This window comes from Macrobrachium nipponense, chromosome 39 (assembly GCF_015104395.2).
Source record: "Macrobrachium nipponense isolate FS-2020 chromosome 39, ASM1510439v2, whole genome shotgun sequence".
NCBI lineage: Eukaryota > Metazoa > Arthropoda > Malacostraca > Decapoda > Palaemonidae > Macrobrachium > Macrobrachium nipponense.
Genome location: NC_061099.1, coordinates 49,470,013 through 49,489,544, shown reverse-complemented (window position 1 = coordinate 49,489,544; position 19,532 = coordinate 49,470,013). Strand labels below are relative to the sequence as shown.

At 38.8% G+C, this 19,532-nt stretch overlaps 1 protein-coding gene across 1 annotated transcript in view; it reads right to left on the bottom strand.

Moving 5' to 3' along the window:
* Positions 1-19,532, bottom strand: part of LOC135210331 (signal peptide, CUB and EGF-like domain-containing protein 1) — a 222,195-nt gene that overhangs the window by 85,460 nt on the left and 117,203 nt on the right. The window contains exons 7-8 of the mRNA XM_064243219.1: positions 17,073-17,189; positions 16,352-16,600 (exon numbers count right to left, since the gene is read on the bottom strand). Of these exons, the coding sequence (XP_064099289.1) occupies positions 16,352-16,600; positions 17,073-17,189 (366 nt within the window). The remainder of the gene's footprint in view (positions 1-16,351; positions 16,601-17,072; positions 17,190-19,532) is intronic.

Sequence of the window (19,532 nt, the reverse complement as noted above, 5' to 3'; positions counted from 1 at the left end):
GCTGATCTGGTAACAATGCAATCCATCTCGCTTCCTTTGATCGCCGCTGCAGACGCTCGGGAAGAAAACCTTCGTCCGTACTACTCGCCTCCAATGGCGAATGCATAAAGATATTTCCGGCCGATAGCCTGGGTGTTCTCGGATCGCCGCTGCAGAACGCTCGGGAAGAAAACCTTCGTCCGTACTACTCGCCTCCAATGGCGAATGCATAAAGATATTCCGGCCGATAGCCTGGGTGTTCTCGGAGGTCGTAGCGCCGCGCTCCTGCAACGCCAGGGAATCTAATCATCAATTAAGGGGCCGGATGATGAAAAGCCCCGAGTATCTCGACGGACTTCCCTCTGACGCCTTCGTACCATTAGTATTTACTGCCGCCTTTTGAAGAGGGAATTACTGTATTCGCTATGAATATAAACAAGGAACTCATTCGGGCAGAGAGAGATTCTTATATGACTGCTGCATTTCTCTCTCTCCCCCCCCCCCCCCCCCCCCACAAGTTATATCTGTACTTAGATAATGAGGTATGTTTTTTTTTTCTTTTTTTTTCTTATCTGAGATAATGAGGTAATATCGCTTAGCCGCGGAAGCAACGGAACTGTACTTAACAATCACCGAAAAGATACCGACTTCTGAGATAAAGAAATACAACTGTCTGGTACATAAATGTGTTTGTATGTACATACATGTACTGTAATGTCACTAACTAACTACTATAATATTTATATATATATATATATATTATATATATATATATATCATATATATATTATATATATAACATAATAATATATACATTAAGCATATATACAATGAAAATAAAAAAACAATGTATGTATGCATGTACGTATATATATATAAAATATCAAAAAGAAATATATATACACATTATATATATATATATATATATATATATATATATATTATCAGACACACACATTATATATATATATATATATATATATATATATATATATATATATATATATATATATATATAATGCAGATACACCACGAGGAAAATTGAAGCGAAAGGTATAAATCCCGACCGGTTTTGCCTTTAATTAAGGACATCTTCCAGAGTACTGAAACATAGCAGTAGAAAGTTACATTAAACACGTGAGGCTGACAGTACATATGAACATACAGAAGTTGAAAAACACGAGCACTTGACAGGAGGAAGATACCTCACCTCATTTATATGACAGGGGATGGTGCCCCAATATCAAATCTTGTTTTGCCCGTGCAGGTGGGCATACACCTTCGCTATTGAGACTAGACCAACTACCTTCCTTAGACTTAATACGGTTTATATATGTTTTCTTAGATTAAATAGATAAAGTTCATACAGTCTAGACTGGTAATCAAATTCTTACAAACGTTGGTCTTTATCAAAACTAAATTTAATTGTTTGTTTGCTTGTATGGTGTTTATACGTTGCATGGAACCAGTGGTTATTCAGCAGCGGGACCAACGGCTTTACATGACCTCCGAACCACGTCGAGAGTGAACTTCTATCACCAGAAATACACATCTCTCACTCCTCAATGAAATGGCCGAGAATCGAACCCGCAACCACCGAACTGGGACGCCAACACCATACCAACCATGCCAGTGAGGCTTCCCTCCCCCCCAAAAAAAATATATATACGTATATATATATATATATATATATATATATATATATATATATATATATATATATATATATATATACTATATAAACTGCTTGTAAGCAGTCTTCACTAACATATACGACAATTTTTCAGTGTTCTCGTCAGCATATGTATACATTGTATGCAGTCCTATTCTCCTTTCCATTCATTTTTCAGGTTGACCAAATTAAAAACTGTCACATTATTTACATGGAGTTGGATATACACATCCTTTGGCATTTGTAATTGAGTTCACTTTACACTGAATATTGGGTAACGCAAGTGCTTTACTAATCTATGACCATAAAAACATAAATATCACAGTTCATAGCCACCAATCCAATCCTCTTTTTTTTTTTTTTTTTTTTTTTTTTAATTCACTATCCGTCTAACATCACCAGAAGTCCGTGCAATGACAAGAGAGATGTTGGGGAGAGTGACTGATGGCTGACAAAGGCATGCAAGATACGTCTATAATGTTTTTTTCCATCTGTCCATCCGCCTGTGGTATTTGCGCATGGTAACACTGCGTCCCGGGCTTTAAATAATATCCTATTTCGAATATTAACGGTGTAATTCGCATACAGGAAATTATTGAAACACTATTCAGTTGCAAATGTACACAAAGATATCCTTTTATTTACCTAAAACTTACACAGCGTAACTATTTAAAGCCCGGGACGCAGTGTTACCATGTGCGACTACCACAGGCGGATGGACAGATGAAAAAAAAAACGGAGTATAGATGAGAAGAAAGTTCACATGCTGTATAAAGGTAAAGGAAATGGAAGTGGTTGAAAGAATGATAGAGGAATAACGCCATTTACTTTACAAAGGAGAGTACATGTCTACGAAAGTGGAAAATGTCAGAAGGACTGACATGGGAAAGCAGTCCAGGTGTGGATCTGTTATCTATCAAGAAAAGTTACACGAGAAGTTTAAGAATAAACGTAAGATCCTGTTTGCATAGCACTACTACAGAAGCAATATGGAGTGTAAGGAGTATGTATGGAGCAGAAGGTTATCGTGTCAGAAAATGCTGATGGAAGAGTGATTAGTTGTGAGTAAGAATTGGTCTAAGAATAGAGTGAATAATGTCTCTGTGACTAATCTTTCTTGATGATATTGTAATATAAATTATAATATAAAGTTTAGGCCAAAGGCCATTCGCTAGGACCTTTGAGGGCAGTCATCACTGAAAATAATGTTGAAACAATTGTTAGATTTGGGTGGAAGTAAGATGGAAGAAAGAAAATATGAACGGAGGTTCAGTAAAAGGAATGAAAGGGATTGCAGCTAGGGACCGAAGGGACGCTGAAAAGACCTTAAGTAATGCCTACCTACAGTGCACCGCATGAGGTACAATCAGTCTGAAAGCCTTTGGAAAGAAGAGAAAATTGAAAGTGAACGTTTGAAAGAGTAAGGTTATGAGTGTAAATGGAAACTAGGAAGATGGAAAAGTGAAGTTAGTATGTAGCGAAAGAATAGAAGTTAATTTTTTGGTGGGGGGGGGGGGGGGGGGGGGGGGGGGGGGGGGGGGGGGGGGGGGGGGGGGGGGGGGGGGGGGGGGGGGGGGGGGGGGGGGGGGGGGGGGGGGGGGGGGGGGGGGGGGGGGGGGGGGGGGGGGGGGGGGGGGGGGGGGGGGGGTGGGGGGGGGGGGGGGGGGGGGGGGGGGGCGGCGGCAGGAAATGTATTGAATGAACAGAGGCGTATCGCAGAACATGAAGCAGGAGAGCTAGAAGAATCTCTGTAAATGGTTTGGAAGAGGACGGGAGTGTCATGGAAGCTGAATTTGGAATGTATGAATGGACTGTTAAGTCAACTTTCTTTTTTATGGATGTGAAGTGTGGATGATGGACGTAAATAACAGTAAAATAAATACATAAATAATGAAAATGTACGGAAGAGCCGAGGAGGTCTGCCCATCCAATGAGAACGGAGAAAACGGGTTTTTGAAAAAGTATGATTAGACGTGAAGTGAGGAATAAAATCTAGAAAACTCCATAAAAATGAGGTATTAGAAAATACAATGATTAATATGCAGAAAACGTAAGAGATATGCGAAACGGGTTGAGTAACACAGAGTGTGTGTGTTTGTGTGTGTGTGTGTGTGTGTGAGGTTTGGGCGGCCGGAAAATGGGGTGGGTTCTGTTTGTTTGGTGTATGGTGTTTTTACGTTGCATGGAACCAATGGTTATTCAGCAACGGGACCAACGGCTTTACGTGACTTCCGAACCACTTAGAGAGTGAACTTCTATCACCAGAAATACACATCTCTGACCCCTCAATGGAATGCCCGAGAATCGAACTCGCTGCCACCGAGGTGGTACGCCAACACCATACCGACCACGCAACTGAGGCGCTGAAAATTGGGTTAGGGGGTGTTGCTGTGAAAAGAGTTCGTCAAGCAGTTCATGTAAGGCTGTGTGAAGTGATTCAAATAGCTAAAATTTTCTGCTCCGCAGGCATAGGCCTATTCCCGAACTGTAACTGAGTACCGAAACCTTCCCTGGAAAAAGCGGGATGCCATAATATCTTAAAAACTAACCATAGAATCTTCTTGAAAACAATCTCATTATGTTTCCCACACCCAGATATTTTAGTCGGTCATCATTGTGCTAAACTAACCTTGGGAGCATGGCCCCCGCCCCCCCACCCCCCCCCCCCCCCCCCCCCCCCCCCCCCCCCCCCCCTCCAAAAAAAAAAAAACCGCTGGTGCAATAGGTACTAGGCAGTGTTGCCAACTGTAGGGTAATTGCCCTACGCGTAGAGTAATCTGGACAAAATCTTAGACAGCAGGGCAATACTTTCAAGTGTAGGGTAATTGTAACAGGGTAGGTTTAGAGCAATATGCTTATAAGTATTCATGATATTGCATATAAACATAATCTAAAGATTTATTTATTAGCATAGTCGCAGAATGTTGGGTAATTTTCAGTTATGTAGGGTAATTTCTCGTCTTCTGTAGGGGGCGTAGGGTGAGAGGGGTTGGCATCACTGGTACTATGGTACTTCTTGGGAATTTGCGCCCAGGAGGTACATACCTTGATTCGGCAGTTTATGTACGAGTTTAAGTATAAGGATGACAGTAACAACAGTCACGTTCATCAGATGGAACCATCTGGTCCTTCCCTACGAAAGAAATTGGAAGTTGCGATAAAGAATTTAGGTCAAAAGGCCTAAACATCATCCACCGCTGAAGGGGAAATATAAAGTAACAGGTTTGAAAGGTTCAACAAGAGGAAAGCCTCGCAGTTGCACTATGAAACAACTGTTAGGATAAGGTGGAAAGTAAGATGTAAGAAAGAGAATATGACCGGAGGTACCACAGTAAAAGGAATGAAAGGGGTTGCAGCTATAGGGGCCGGAGGGCTGCTACAGAGATCCCTAAGTATTGTCTACAGTGCACCACATAAGGTACACTGATGGAATTATCCTCCTATGGTTGGGAAGTTGGATGTGTCGTAAAATTGATTTTAAACTTAAAATTCCTATCCAACCAAAGCTTCAATATAATCTATTATACGACTCATTGTTTTGAGAGTATGGCGTTCAATGGCAACTATATCTTCGCCCCCTTTAAGCCTGATAATGAATAAAATCCAACCGCCAAAAAGCTCTCAGATCTGAAAGGATTAGAACCCAAGATAAACACATCCAACTATCCATATATAAACAAGCGTACGTACGTAAAGCGTTCATAATTCAAGTAGAAGGCGAACCGAGTACCCACGTTTGGGCAATATAGGGGTAGAGGAGTCTCATATGTCTAACAATGTTTACTCTAACGAGAGAATAAAACCCCGGGTGATCGGCTGTCATGGCCCCAGAGACGGGGGTGGGGTGGGGGTGTGGGGTGAGGAGGTGGTGGGGTGTTTCGGCCTCATTTGTCGAGTATTGTTCCGCGGCCTCTACCGCGAAGGACTCGTTTAATACCTTTGTGGCCCGGGCCATTCCGGCTGATTTATTCCGGCTCTTTTATGCCCACAAGTTGGCATTAAACGCCTCTGAAGATGTCTGCTTGTGATTCGGGATTCCTTTTCGCTATTTTTTGCTACCTGTTCTTTATCGGTTCTCCTGTTTTTCATTAGCTACGTTAAGTTCCACATTGGTTTGTTAGTTTCTTCGTTACTGGGTAAAAAAAATTATAAAGACTTCTCAAGAAACAACAAAAACAACAACAATAATAATGATAAAGAAGAAAGTATCACTCACTGATGTCGTAATACTATGGGACACCAAAGTTGAAGAGAAAGAAAGGGAAAGATGGATAAGTATCAAGACCTCAAAACAGAAATAAGAAGAATATGGGATATGCCACTGGAAATTGTACCCATAATCACATTAAGATTAGGCACGATCCCAAGATCCCTGAAAAGGAATCTAGAAAAACTAGAGGCTGAAGTAGCTCCAGGACTCATGCAGAAGAGTGTGCTCCTAGAAACGGCGCTCATATTATGAAAAGTGATGGACTCCTAAGGAGGCAGGATGCAACGCAACCCGGAACCCCACACCGTAAATAGAACCACCAAGTCGAACCGGAGGACTGTGATAGACGCACCGCTAAAAAGGAACAAAAATCAATATTATTATTATTATTATTTCTATATTATTCAGAAGATGAAATTACTTACACGGATCAAGCCCAAGGGAGCCACTGACTTGAAATTCAAGCTTCCAAAGAATATGGTGTTCATTAGGAAGAGGTAAGAGGAAGTAAAGATTAATACAGAAAGAAGAGATCCCACTTATCAAAAAAGAAAGAAATAAATAAATAAAATAAATAAATTTATAAATTGGTAAATAGATAAAAATGTAAATTAGGGTAGTAATGCCTTGGATCTTCGCTTGAACATTTGAAGTTCCAATGGCACTGACATCACCGAAGGGAGGCCGTTCCGTTCCACAGTCCAACGTTGTGAGGAATAAAGGACCTCTGGAACTGAGAAGTTCCAGGAATAAAGGACCTCTGGAACTGAGAAGTTCCAGGAATAAAGGACCTCTGGAACTGAGAAGTTCCAGGAATAAAGGACTTCTGGAACTGAGAAGTTCGACAGCGAGGCATATTTACTGCATTTGGCGTTGCTGTTCGGCGAATCTGGTCGCTCTCTCTCGGCAGATAAAATGGATCAGGGATCAGTTGTGAATGTGACAGATCTCTGTTGAAATGCAACTTATGAAAACAGAAAATGCCCGTCAGTGACCCCATACAAAATGTCCCTTGGAAATCGATTCAAAAGTTTTTACAGGTATAGAATAATGAAATGTTTAACTCATAACTAACGTTATGTTCAAAACGAACTATCCATCTCGGCCTTCAAAATAAAAAAATAAAAATTCCACGGGTTAGACGGTCAATAAACATAAATGTTTTCCTTTACATGTCATTTTGTTTTCAATTTCAAAAAGTACTGAATACATAGTAGACAGTATGTTTGTATGGTGTTTTTACGTTGCATGGAACCAGTGGTTATTCAGCAACGGGACCAACGGCTTTACGTGACTTCCGAACCAGGTCGAGAGTGAATTTCTATCACCATAAATACACATCTCTAACACCTCAGTGGAATGCCCGAGAATCGAACTCGCGGCCACCGAGGTGGCAGGCCAAGACCATACCGATCACGCCAATGAGGTGCTTAGTAGACAGTATGCATAGGTGTTGGACACGCACTATACGTACTTCATGGTGTCATTGCTACATCTTGCTGGAAACTTGTTCCAGAAAACTATTCTTTGAATGAACCAAACAAAAACTTCTTTCAGTTTTCTTCTGAAGATTGAAAAAGAAACCCACAAAATCACTGTGTATAACGTGTTTACTGCTGGGCCTTGACCCAGCTGACAACCTTACACATCTCTTGAAAATGGGCCACAGATAGGACCTGAAAGTACTCGAGTGCTGAGTAAAATAAAATGTAAATACTTATAAGTAAACGCGTTATACACAGTGATTTTTAGGGTTTCTTTTTCAATGTTCTCTGAATGTTGTAATCAAGTGAAAAATTTGCAAACTCCCCTGAACTGTGCAGTTCTTTTCTACTACATTTTATATAAAAATCGACAATGAAAATTAGCATTTCAGTCAACTAAAAGTAAGGCAGATAATCCATATTGCATTGTAATTTGTTTTAATTGTGATCAACAATAATTCTTTTATCAAACACGAATGATACTGCACAACAGAACGTAATAAGCTGCACTGGTGAATTCAACTTCTACTAATTCATGATCACAGCCAGCTAGCATCTCCCTTGAAGATGCGGGAAGGAGATTAGCATGAGTTACGTGTGTACTAACGCAAAATTTATTAAGGGTCCGATATGCTTTGGGTGTTGCTAGGTAAGAAATTCCTTTATTTACCCATTCTTCAGTAGGATATCAAGTGTATTTACCCATTCTTTAGCAAATATCTAGTGCCGTTCCATAATTACGGAAAAAGTTCAAGATCTTTAGTGATAGTGTAGAGGATTTGGGGATTTTAGTTTTCAAATGAAACAGAAAATATCCCATACGGCACATGGAATTTGAGTAAACTGAACAATTTTGGAATGAAAGTAGCATTTCATGTTTGCCTTGCCAGGTTGGGCTGGAAATATTCACGAAAAATAATAGCGTAACCGGATATGGAAACGGTAATAAGAAACAAGAATGAAGCTTAAACTTTGCGTGGTGTATAAGTTCTCTTGTATAGTCTCTGACAGGATAAAAAAAAAAAATGTTGTGGTTTGATGTGTGGTTTGATTATACGGTGCTTTTGACTTTGGAAGTCATGATTGGGGCTGGGAATAGATGTAGAAGTTTAATTAATCTTTAAAAATCCTAAATAAAAGCTGCGAAAGACTGATTCAGCACAGAGGAAAGCGGTCAAGTTACTTGATGTTCGAAAGATAAAATATAAGCTAGACCAACACCCAACCCCTCCCAAAAAAAAAAAAAAAATCTATGGGAAACATAGAATAGTCATTTGAAGGAAGATGACATAATATGGTTGCGTTGTGTGCGCTGAACTACAAAGCCACAATCGATTTGCCTTAAGATATTTGTTTAATGCTATAGGCAAAGCTTAAGAGTTTACTGCTATAACGATAGAGAAGAATACAAAATAGGCAGAAAAATATCGAGCTGGAAATATAAACTGATATAAATTCGTCCTTCGATACCTCTGTATCCAAACATTAGCCCATTATCTTATTCATTTTTCAATGATTACATTAGAACATTTATACTGAGTTATAGTAATCGCACAATAAATTACAGCGACTTTTCAGCGCATTTATAAAATGTAAAGGCAAAATATGAAAGCTGTCAGCGAAATTTAAACTTGGACTGAAAGGAAGAAAGGGAAAATTAATTAAAAATATAAACGGTAAGCAAAAATAAATGCCTGTTGTTAAGACGTAATATTTAAGAAAGGTTCACGCCCTGTCGGGAGGTGGTAATTCTAGCTTGATCTGGGTCTCAAATAAGCCAAAATAATATTAAAACTTATGAAGCTGTTTGACAAGAATTTAATTGGTTGCACCTTTATGTTAAGTCCACATAAGTATGGTGAATCTTCCATGGGTGTCCGTTCAATAAAGGAACAAAATATCACGTTATCCCAATTGTTAAAGTAAAAAGTAGTGCTCTACGTTGTAATGTACTTGTCTTGCGGCTTAAGCGGTGTAGAGACCACGGTCTGTAACTCTCATCGGAGCCATTTGATACACATACATACACACACACAAAAACATTACATATATATATATATGCATACATACATACTTATTATATTATGGATTACAAAATAATATTATATATATAATATATTATATATATAATATATTATTTATTTTATAGTATTATATATTATACTAATTATATATATATATTATATAGAATATATATATAATATTAAATGTTCACATTGTTTTAAGTGACATATGAGCATACAAATTCACGCACATATGTACACACATATACCTATATATATTATTATATATATATTATTATATATATTATCTATAATATATATATATATATATATATATAAATTGGCTATATAAATATATATGCTCCTAAATGGGCATTACTGATGATGGTTTATGCACCGTTTATGCCATACTAGCAGCTGTGCCCGTCCTCCGGACGGGTTATCAGTCGTAAAAATATGAGGGGTTATGAAAAAGAAGGGTTATGACCCCCTGAGAAACGGGCCTCGAATTTTTTTTTTGGGGGGAGGGGGAAGAGTATGGTAAAAATTTGGCACCTTAGATGTCAACTCCGAAAGCTGTAAAAAATGAGGGGGTATGGAAAAACGGGATTATGACCCCCTTAGAAACGACCCACGATGGTCGGCTTTGAACTAATACCTTCGTGAGGGGTGGGGGGAGTCTATGGTAAACATTTGGTAGCCCTACCATCAGCTTCGAAAGTTGTAAAAAAAAAAAAAAAAAAAGGTGATATGAAGAATGGGGGTAAAGGCCCCTTTAGAAACGACCCTTGAATTTCGGATTTTGACTTAAACGTTTTTTTGGGGGAGGGTGGTCTATGATGCAAAATTTGGTAGCTCTAGTTTTAACTCCGAAAGTTGTACAACATGACGGGTATAAAAAAAGGGGGTTTATGACCCCCTAAGAAACTGCCATCGAATTTCGGATTTTGACTAAAACATCTCTGTGGGGAAGAGGAGTTTGTAGTAAAAATTTGGTAGCCCTAGCTTTCATAGTCTGGGTGTGCATAAACAAACAAACAGGCAAATTGCATTTTAAATATATTTGAATAACCCCTCTCTCCTAAGGTGGGTATGTAACACAAAACGAATACAAAAACACAAGGGAGAGCACTACACGTTATTAATATAGGCTGACCAACCCGGTACTGCACAGGGAAATCTCTGATTACAACCAATAAACTCTTCTGTTTCTCATTCCAGTTAAGATAGTTGCTTCTCACACCCCCAAATTCACACTGGGGTTGAATTTGGACTTAGAGGGTTTCAGGAGTGTCATTATTCATCTCAGCAACCTCGAAAACTATGGATTACACACTAATATCTGTCGTTTTCAGTCATTTTTACATGTTACCTGTTCCCATCCCCTTCCTATCTGGGCTGAACTTGGACTTGAAGGGCATTGGTAGTATGACTATTCACCACAGCAGCCTCAAAAACTATGGATTAGACACAAATATCTGTCATTTTCTATTATTTTTATGCCACTGCCTTCCCATCCCCCTCCCTGGGGCTGAACTTGGACTTTAGGGTATCGGGAGAGTCACTAGTCTTCTCAGTGACCTCGAAAACTATGGGTTAGACATTCATGTCTGTCATTTTGGATTATTCTTACATTTCACCCCTTGATCTCAACCCCCTCAGGGCTGGACTTAGGACTTAAAGGGCATCAGGAGTGCACTATTCATCTCAGCGACCTCGAAAACTATGGATTAGATGCTAATATCTGTTGTTTTGGATATTCTTGCATTTTACACCCTTCTCACCATGTTGGTAGCATCACTATTATTCTCAGCAGCCTCGAAAACTATGGATTAAACACTAATATCCGTCTTTTTCTGTAATTCTATATTTCCCTCCTTCCCACAACCCCCTTTTGACGCCAGTGATGTCTTAACCCCCCATTGTCCATTCCCAGATGGTATGTATACCAAGTCTGGTTGAAATTCATCAATGCCTTTTCAAAGTGTATGTGGAACACCACACACACACACACACCCATTTATATATATATATATATATATATATATATATATATATATATATATATATATATATATAGATTGTAGTTATCTGATATTTTCTTCTAATTCTGCAAAGGCCCCTGTAAGAGATTCACTGGATTTATGTGAACTCAACAAGAAGGTGCGCAGCTATTAAAATTCTTGTCAAACAGCTTCATAAAATCTAATGCTATTTGACTTACTTGACACCTATAAGCGAAAACTAAACACGGCATTTTGCTAAGTTGTAAATATGCCCACATGCGAAGACGAGAGAGAGAGAGAGAGAGAGAGAGAGAGAGAGAGAACTGTCAAGGACCTTTATTCCACTGAGAGAGAGAGAGAGAGAGAGAGAGAGAGAGAAGTATTACGGACCTGAGAGGAGAGAGAGAGATTAAGGACCTTTATTCGAGAGAGAGAGAGAGAGATTAAGGACCTTTATTCGAGAGAGAGAGAAGATTAGGACCTTTCCTCAGAGAGAGAGAGAGATTAAGGACCTTTATTCCTCAGAGAGAGAGAGAAAGGAAAAAAGGGAGAGAGAGAGAGAGAGAGAGAGAGAGAGAGAGATTAAGGACCTTTATTCCTCAGAGAGAGAGAGAGAGAGAGAGACTGCTGTTTGTTTCGATGACGAACATGAAAAAGCCAAGGTGTAAATCGTTCAAGGACAATAACCTCTCCATCCCAACTCCTTCAGAAATGATGTACAGGTGACTGAAGAGGCCCAGTCACTCGTGCAAACAAGGGTGAGAGTTTGAATTGTTTGCTCTGACCGATTGTTTCAACATTCAGCACTCAAACAAGCTTCATTCAAGTGCAAGATTTCTGTTTTAATAGCCAAGAGGAAATGGTCTCCCAAAAGGCAGCCGTTTCTGTCACGTAGCGCTTTTTATTTTTCTCATGGCTACCATGTATATGAGTGGCTAAATACGTTGTTACCATGATTTTGTACGGTGTCAGTATGAGCGCGGGCTAGGTAATATACCTAGACCGTGAGTATGAGTATGTTTGTATGGTTTTATGGTGTTTTTTTACGTGGCATGGAACCAGTGGTTATTCAGCAACGGGATCAACGGCTTTACGTGACTACCGAACCGCGTCGAGAGTGAACTTCTATCGCCAGAAATACAGATCTCTCACACCTCGATGGAATCGCCGATAATCGAACTCGCGACCACCGAGGTGGCACGCCAACACCATACCGACCACGCAACTGAGGCGCTGGTAACAGTACGAGCGTGAGGTTGCAAACGCCAACACCGAAAGCCACTTGGTGACTCACAATGTGGAGTGGCGGGAATGCTATTATTTTCCTGTCCCACAGATCTGAAAGCCTGGTTGACAATGGCTTCAAGAGAAGAGGCTCATCTGCCATTCTGGGGACACTTCCTCCAACTGTCTAACTTTCCGGATAGTCTGTGGATGCTGAATGCTAATAAAAGATGAGAAAGTTGAATCTGATGACATGGGCGCTTTGCGTGGCAAATATGGCGTCAGAAGAACGGTAAGGTTGAGAATAGAATAGAATATAGAATTTAGGCCACAGGCCAAGTGCTGGGACCTCTTGATGTCATTCAGCGCTGAAAGGGAATTTGAGAGTAAGGTTTGAAAGGTACAACAGAAGAAAACTTTCCAGTTGCACTATGAAACAATTGTCAACGAAGATGGAAAGTCAGATTGGAGAAAGAGAATAAAAAAGGAGGTACAGTAACAGGAATGAAATAAGTTGCAGCTGGGGGCCGAAGGGACGCTGCAACAAAAACCCTTAAGTAATGCCTACAGTGCACCACGTGAGGTGCATGATGGCACCACCCGCTACGGGGAAGAACTGGACGGTTGAGAGATGTTGAGATTATGTATATAACTGGTTCACTTAATGTAGATCCTTAGATGAGCCCTATGCCTACGAGACGTTAGTTTCGCGGCCGCTGATTGGCTGGGAGCTGCCTACCTCCCGGTACCAGCCAATCAGCGGCCGCCAAACAAACGTCTCGTAAGAACAGGGAAGGTGAAAGGTTGGGTCTGCGTTCCGGGAAGGTTTGAATTAAATTGAATATAGTATTTAGCCCAAAAGCCAAGCACTGGGAACTATGAAGCCATTCAGCGCTGAAACGGAAATTGAGAGTTAAAGGTTTGAAAGGTGTAACAGGAGGAAAACCTCAAAGCAGTTGCACTATAAATCAATTGTTAGGAGAGGGTGGAAAGTAAGACGGATGAGAGAGAAAATGAAAAGAGGCTCAGTAAAAGTCATGAAAGTGGTGGCAGCTATAGTGGCCGAAGGGACACTGCAAAGAACCTCAAGTAATGCCTACAGTGCACCACATGAGGGTGCACTGACGGCACTATCCCTCTAAGGGGCCGAGAAGGATTGGTCATGTGGAGGCAATGGAAAATGATCGGTTGGTGCACAGAGTATAATATACTAAATTCGGATTTGTTATGAGGGAGGAGTATGAATCAGGAAATATCGTGAAAGTTCTTCGCTCTGACGATTCAACCACTATACTCTGTTTTTTTCCATCTGTCCATCCGCCTGTGGTGTTTACGTATGGTAACACTGCGTCCCGGGCTTTAGATAGTTACATTCAACAATGATAATAATATTCTATTTCAAATATTAACGGTGTAATTAGCATACAGTAATTTATTAAAACACTTTTCAGTTGCAAATGTACACCCAGATATCCTTTTAATTACCTAAAACTTACACTTCTTCCCAGCTTTTTCCCATTTTTATATGGGGTCGCCGTTTCGGATGAGCCGTTTCCATCTATTTCTATCTTGCGCTTCTGCCTCATCAATTCCCTTCTCATGTAAATCTCCTCTCACACAGTCCTAAAACTTACACATAGCGTAATTATTTAAAGCCCGGGACGCAGTGTTACCATGTCAAAACACCACAGGGGGATGGACAGTTGGAAAAAAACAGAGTATAATCAGGATTGAATTGTGAATGTAGCGACCCTTGTCTTGCTTTTTTCTCCTAAGCCCCCCTCGTTTTCGGATGCTTCTTAAAAAAATATATTTTGTATATAGTATATATATATACCTATATTTATATGTATGTGTATATACATACACACACACATATATATATATATATATATATATATAATATATATATATATATATATATAATATATTTTTAAGAAGCATCCGAAAACGAGGGGGGCTTAGGAGAAAAAAGCAAGACAAGGGTCGCTACATTCACAATTCAATCCAGATTAGTGGCTGAATATATATATATATATAATATACATATATATATATATATTATGTGTATGTATATATAATATATATGTATGTAATAGTATTAATTTATTATATTTTATTTTATAATTATATATACATATATATAGATATATATATATATATATATATATATCATATATATAATATATATATATATCTATATATATATATATACTATACACCTCAGAATTTTTCAACTTAACTGGGAGACCTTTATGTGGCATTACAGATTATAGTCTTCGAATATTTTCAAACATATGTCAAAGAGTAAATACCACAACGGACTCACGTCATCAGATGCCAACATTTGTGTTTACATTTTCGTGTTTCAACTAAGTTTACGTAACCAATTGGCTCCTAGCCACGTAAAAGAAACAAAATCTAATCCCTCGGACCAGCCCGAGGAGAGCTGTTAATCAACGCAGTAGTCTGGTTAAACTGAGATATGCTTGACTTTTTAAATTTATGAATCCTGAAAGTTACTGAATGTGTTCTTCATGAATAAGTGGGAATGGTTTCTATGTTTATTTGTGAGTGTCATCATCACTAAATTTCAAATAAAAACATATTTAAATCTTACTTCCCAAAATTTGGTATGAAATTAAATCAGTGGTGGTTTGGTGCGTAATATGGGACTAATTTAAGTTTTAAAATCTCTTTGTTTGTCGTCTTAATATATCGATTTATACACCTAAAATGAAGGCTAATAGTCAACCCGATACACACACACCCACACACACATATATGTATATATATATATATATATATATATATATATATATATATATATATATATATATATATACACACGGGTATGTGCGTTTTCAAATAATTGAGCTTCATGTGTACACAAAATATATGCATGCAACTGAGATTGAAATTATCATGATTCTAAACCGTTTTTTTATCATACATTCAAACGGTATTATTCATAAGACTGCAGAAGTGGATGCAATCCTCCATTTACTTATTCGTTTGATTACCCAGTCCATACAATACTATCATCAAAAGTAAGAAGTGGCTAATACTATGATTAAGAAACAAATATGGAGGAAGAAAGATGACGGTTAGAAAGATATTTCTGAGGCATCAGAGGGAATTGCAGCTTGAAAATTAACTAAGAAAAAAAAGAACCACAAAGAAAGACTTTGGATGTAACAAATTAAAACAAGTAATGTCATAAGCATCACAGTGACCGACTGACAGCGGTTCAATGTGGGAACGATTCGATGGAGTTCTCAGATGGCTTTGAAATTAGGATGCGTAGCGAAAGAATGATATACAAATAATAGAAGAAATATGGCAATGACGGAGATCAAGAGACGGCTAAGTGTATTAAAAATAAAAGACCCTAAAAGTAAAGAATGTTAGCGTAATGGCATTAACACTACTGAAGGAGACCACGTACTATAGTAGATTCACATCAACCGTGTATTTGATGTCTAGGTCCCTCGCTTACGACGCTCCAGATTGGCTGTTGATAAGCCAATGACAGGGCTGGAAACTCTGTCTCTCGAGAGATGTCATATGGGCAGGATCTATGTTCCATCTCTCCTGAGGTATACGTCTTTCAGGAAACGTGGAACATATATCCTGCCTATGTGAACTCTCGAGAGAGGCTGAGAGTTTCCGGCCCTGTGATTGGCTTATCAACAGCTAATCAGGACCGTCGTAAGGGACGGGCCTAGACAATCAAATGCACGGCTGATGTGAATCTACTATACCATACTTACCGACGCACGACCGCCCATCCGTCGAGAGCACAAATCCTCTCCTGCAGGTGCAGGTAAAGGAGCCGAGGGTGTTGGTGCAAAGGTGTTGGCACCCACCGTTATCAGTGGCACATTCATCAACATCTTGGCAATTGTGCGGGTCCAGGGGGTGCGGCTGGAACCCGCGGTGGCAGGCACAGGTGTAGCTCCCCAGAGCGTTGATGCAGACGTGGACACACCCACCGTTCCTTAATCGACACTCGTCCACATCTGGAGAGAAGAAGAAGAAGATGCAGAAGACAAAGAACAGAAGTGAGCGTTGCGCGGTTTCATTACGACGACTTTGAACAACAAGGTTAGAGGAATGGGTTTGGAACACTGAGAGATATATACTACTACTACTACTACTACTACTACTACTACTACTACTAATAATAATAATAGCAGGCAGGGCGTGTACAATTGGTGGGTAGGTCGGCAAGCAGGGATTGTAATTGGTCGTTAGTTGGTGACGGAATCGTCCAGACGGGTTGAATAATAATAATAATAATAATAATAATAATAATAATAATAATAATAATAATAATAATATCAGAATACTGGTGTAATAATAATAATGTGAAGGCAAATGGTGGCTCAAATAAGACTACATTCAAGAAGATACTTCGGTCCACGACAAGCAAATCCGCTTTTCTCTCTCTCTCTCTCTCTCTCTCTCTCTCTCTCTCTCTCTCTCTCTCACCTGTGCATGTGCGCCCATTGCCTTCCCAGCCATCTCTGCAAGAACACCTGTGGAATCTCTTGAAGCTTTTGCAGACGGCGTGGCTGTCACACCGATGGTGTCCCGTGCGGCAAACATCTGCAAGGAACAACAAACAGTTTACTTTGGGAATCCAATTAAACCACAAATCAAAATGCAAGGCTTGAAGACAAAGAATTAATCGACCAAAAATTAACCGACTTAATATAAATAAGAATGGAAAGCACTCGAAAGGTTGGATATGGACCCCTGGTCTCTCACCTGCAGCCTCAATTGGTAACGGAATAACATATATAAATAGGTCACGAATGAACCAATTCGACTAAGACTTTAACTGGAAAGTACTAAAGCTTAACTATAGTTAAAAATAATGGGATACCTATCAATAACACATTATATAAATATAACATTCTATTAATATATTATATATATATATATATATATATATATATATATATATATATATATATATATATTTTCTTGCCAATCTCTTTATAGTTTTTCAGGGACAATAATTATGTAAGTATTAATATAACAACTACAACCACTGAGGCAGCTGCTAGTCCTCATACTGCAATTTTTACCCATACTACCAGTATTAGTGTTCATACAAATAATACAGTAATGGCTTTGAAATCAATAATCTGGATGTTAATGAAGGCCAATAGTACTTAGTAAACTGGACCATACCATACCGAAAATTATTACGAAAATTCTCGAAAGCCACCACTTCTGAATGAAGCAGAAAGTCGAATTTTTTCAGGGTTAACTCCGGTACGATTTGACCGTTCCTATCCAAGTCACTCTACACCTCAGGCAACTACATAAATTTTCTGAAGACGAACCCCAGATATTCATTTCAACTTTTCCCTCAGGCAAATATGCTTGACTGGCGCAAGCAACGTCACTCTGGTTTTTATGGGGGGTTTTTACTGTTTTTCCCGAAAACATAAAAGAATCGGAATTTACTGAGATTTCGTAATCCCCGTTTGAAATGAAATGTCTCAAGGATTTAGTGGTGACATTCTAGGAAAATGATTGATAAGTGAAATATTATATGTTTTGTTTGAAATTAGATTGGTTATCATTGAGACCGTATGACTTAAAATATACACAAACACGTATAACTATCTATATATATATATATTATAATCTATATTATCTATATATATATATCAATATATAGATATATATTCTTATTATATATATAATTATACTATATGTGAATATATTATATATATACTATATATTATATATTTATAATAATAAATTATATATCATATTTTATATGGTCTATTGTATATATAAATAATATACTACTTCTATATATAATATCTATATTCTATACAATATTCTCTCTATATAATCACAATCAATTGGGTCAACTATTATAAACATTATTACAGACATAACTGAACCACACCATCACGTTGATATTGTCAACTCTAACAGGACTGGCCAGAACGGCTTCTTCTTAATGATCACGCCAGACCTTATCTAAGTAAATTCAATATGCTTAACAACTCAAAACTGAAAATGATGGTGTGTCTGATAAGCTTTCTTTCAAGTATTTGTTTCTGATACTTGATAAATATCGCTGGTTGAATGTTGATCACTCTACATCTGTTTGAAACCTTTCAAGGAGTATGTTTCAACAACCGGAACATCTTATGAGGTAGCGCCTCGGAGGCATGGTCGGTAAGATCTTGGCCTGCCACCTCGGTGGCCGCGAGTTCGATTCTCGGGCATTCCACTGAGGTGTTAGAGATGTGTACTTCTGGTAATAGAAGTTCACTCTCGACATGGTTCGGAAGTCACGTAAAGCCGTTGGTCCCGTTGCTGAATAACCATTGGTTCCATGCAACGTAAAAACAATGAACAAACAAATACAAACATCTTATTAGCTGAAAGGTGGACAATCACCATACATTCGTCAGTCTGTAGGTGTTGTTTTGCACTCTCTGTATTTAGGAAATTGGTCGTTTGGTTATTCATTAAATACCGTCGGGCCTGACGAGTGTGACCAACTCGAAGACGAATATAATAATACACAGCGTCAGCTTCCCTTTACATTTCATAAACACCTTAGAAAATGAGCGACTAAAGCAAGTATGAAAAATAACAGCAACAAGTACAATAACACTATTTGACAGTAATAATAAAGAGTAATGTTCACCTGGACAATACTCGTGCTATTAGCGGTATGTTAACCTTGTTCTGGAATGACTGACATAATATATCAGTCTGGCAGACCGCGGTGCCCTTATACTATTTGTGTCACAATTTAACAACGATGGTGTCTCTGAGCACAAGTGGGTATCCATAGCAAGAAACAACAAATATTGAAGCAAACAAAGTCCTCAGTGTGATCACGTATTCTGCTTGGCAACACTGGCCAACAGTGGTCAAGTATAACCGTTACTATCACCTATTTTACTTTAA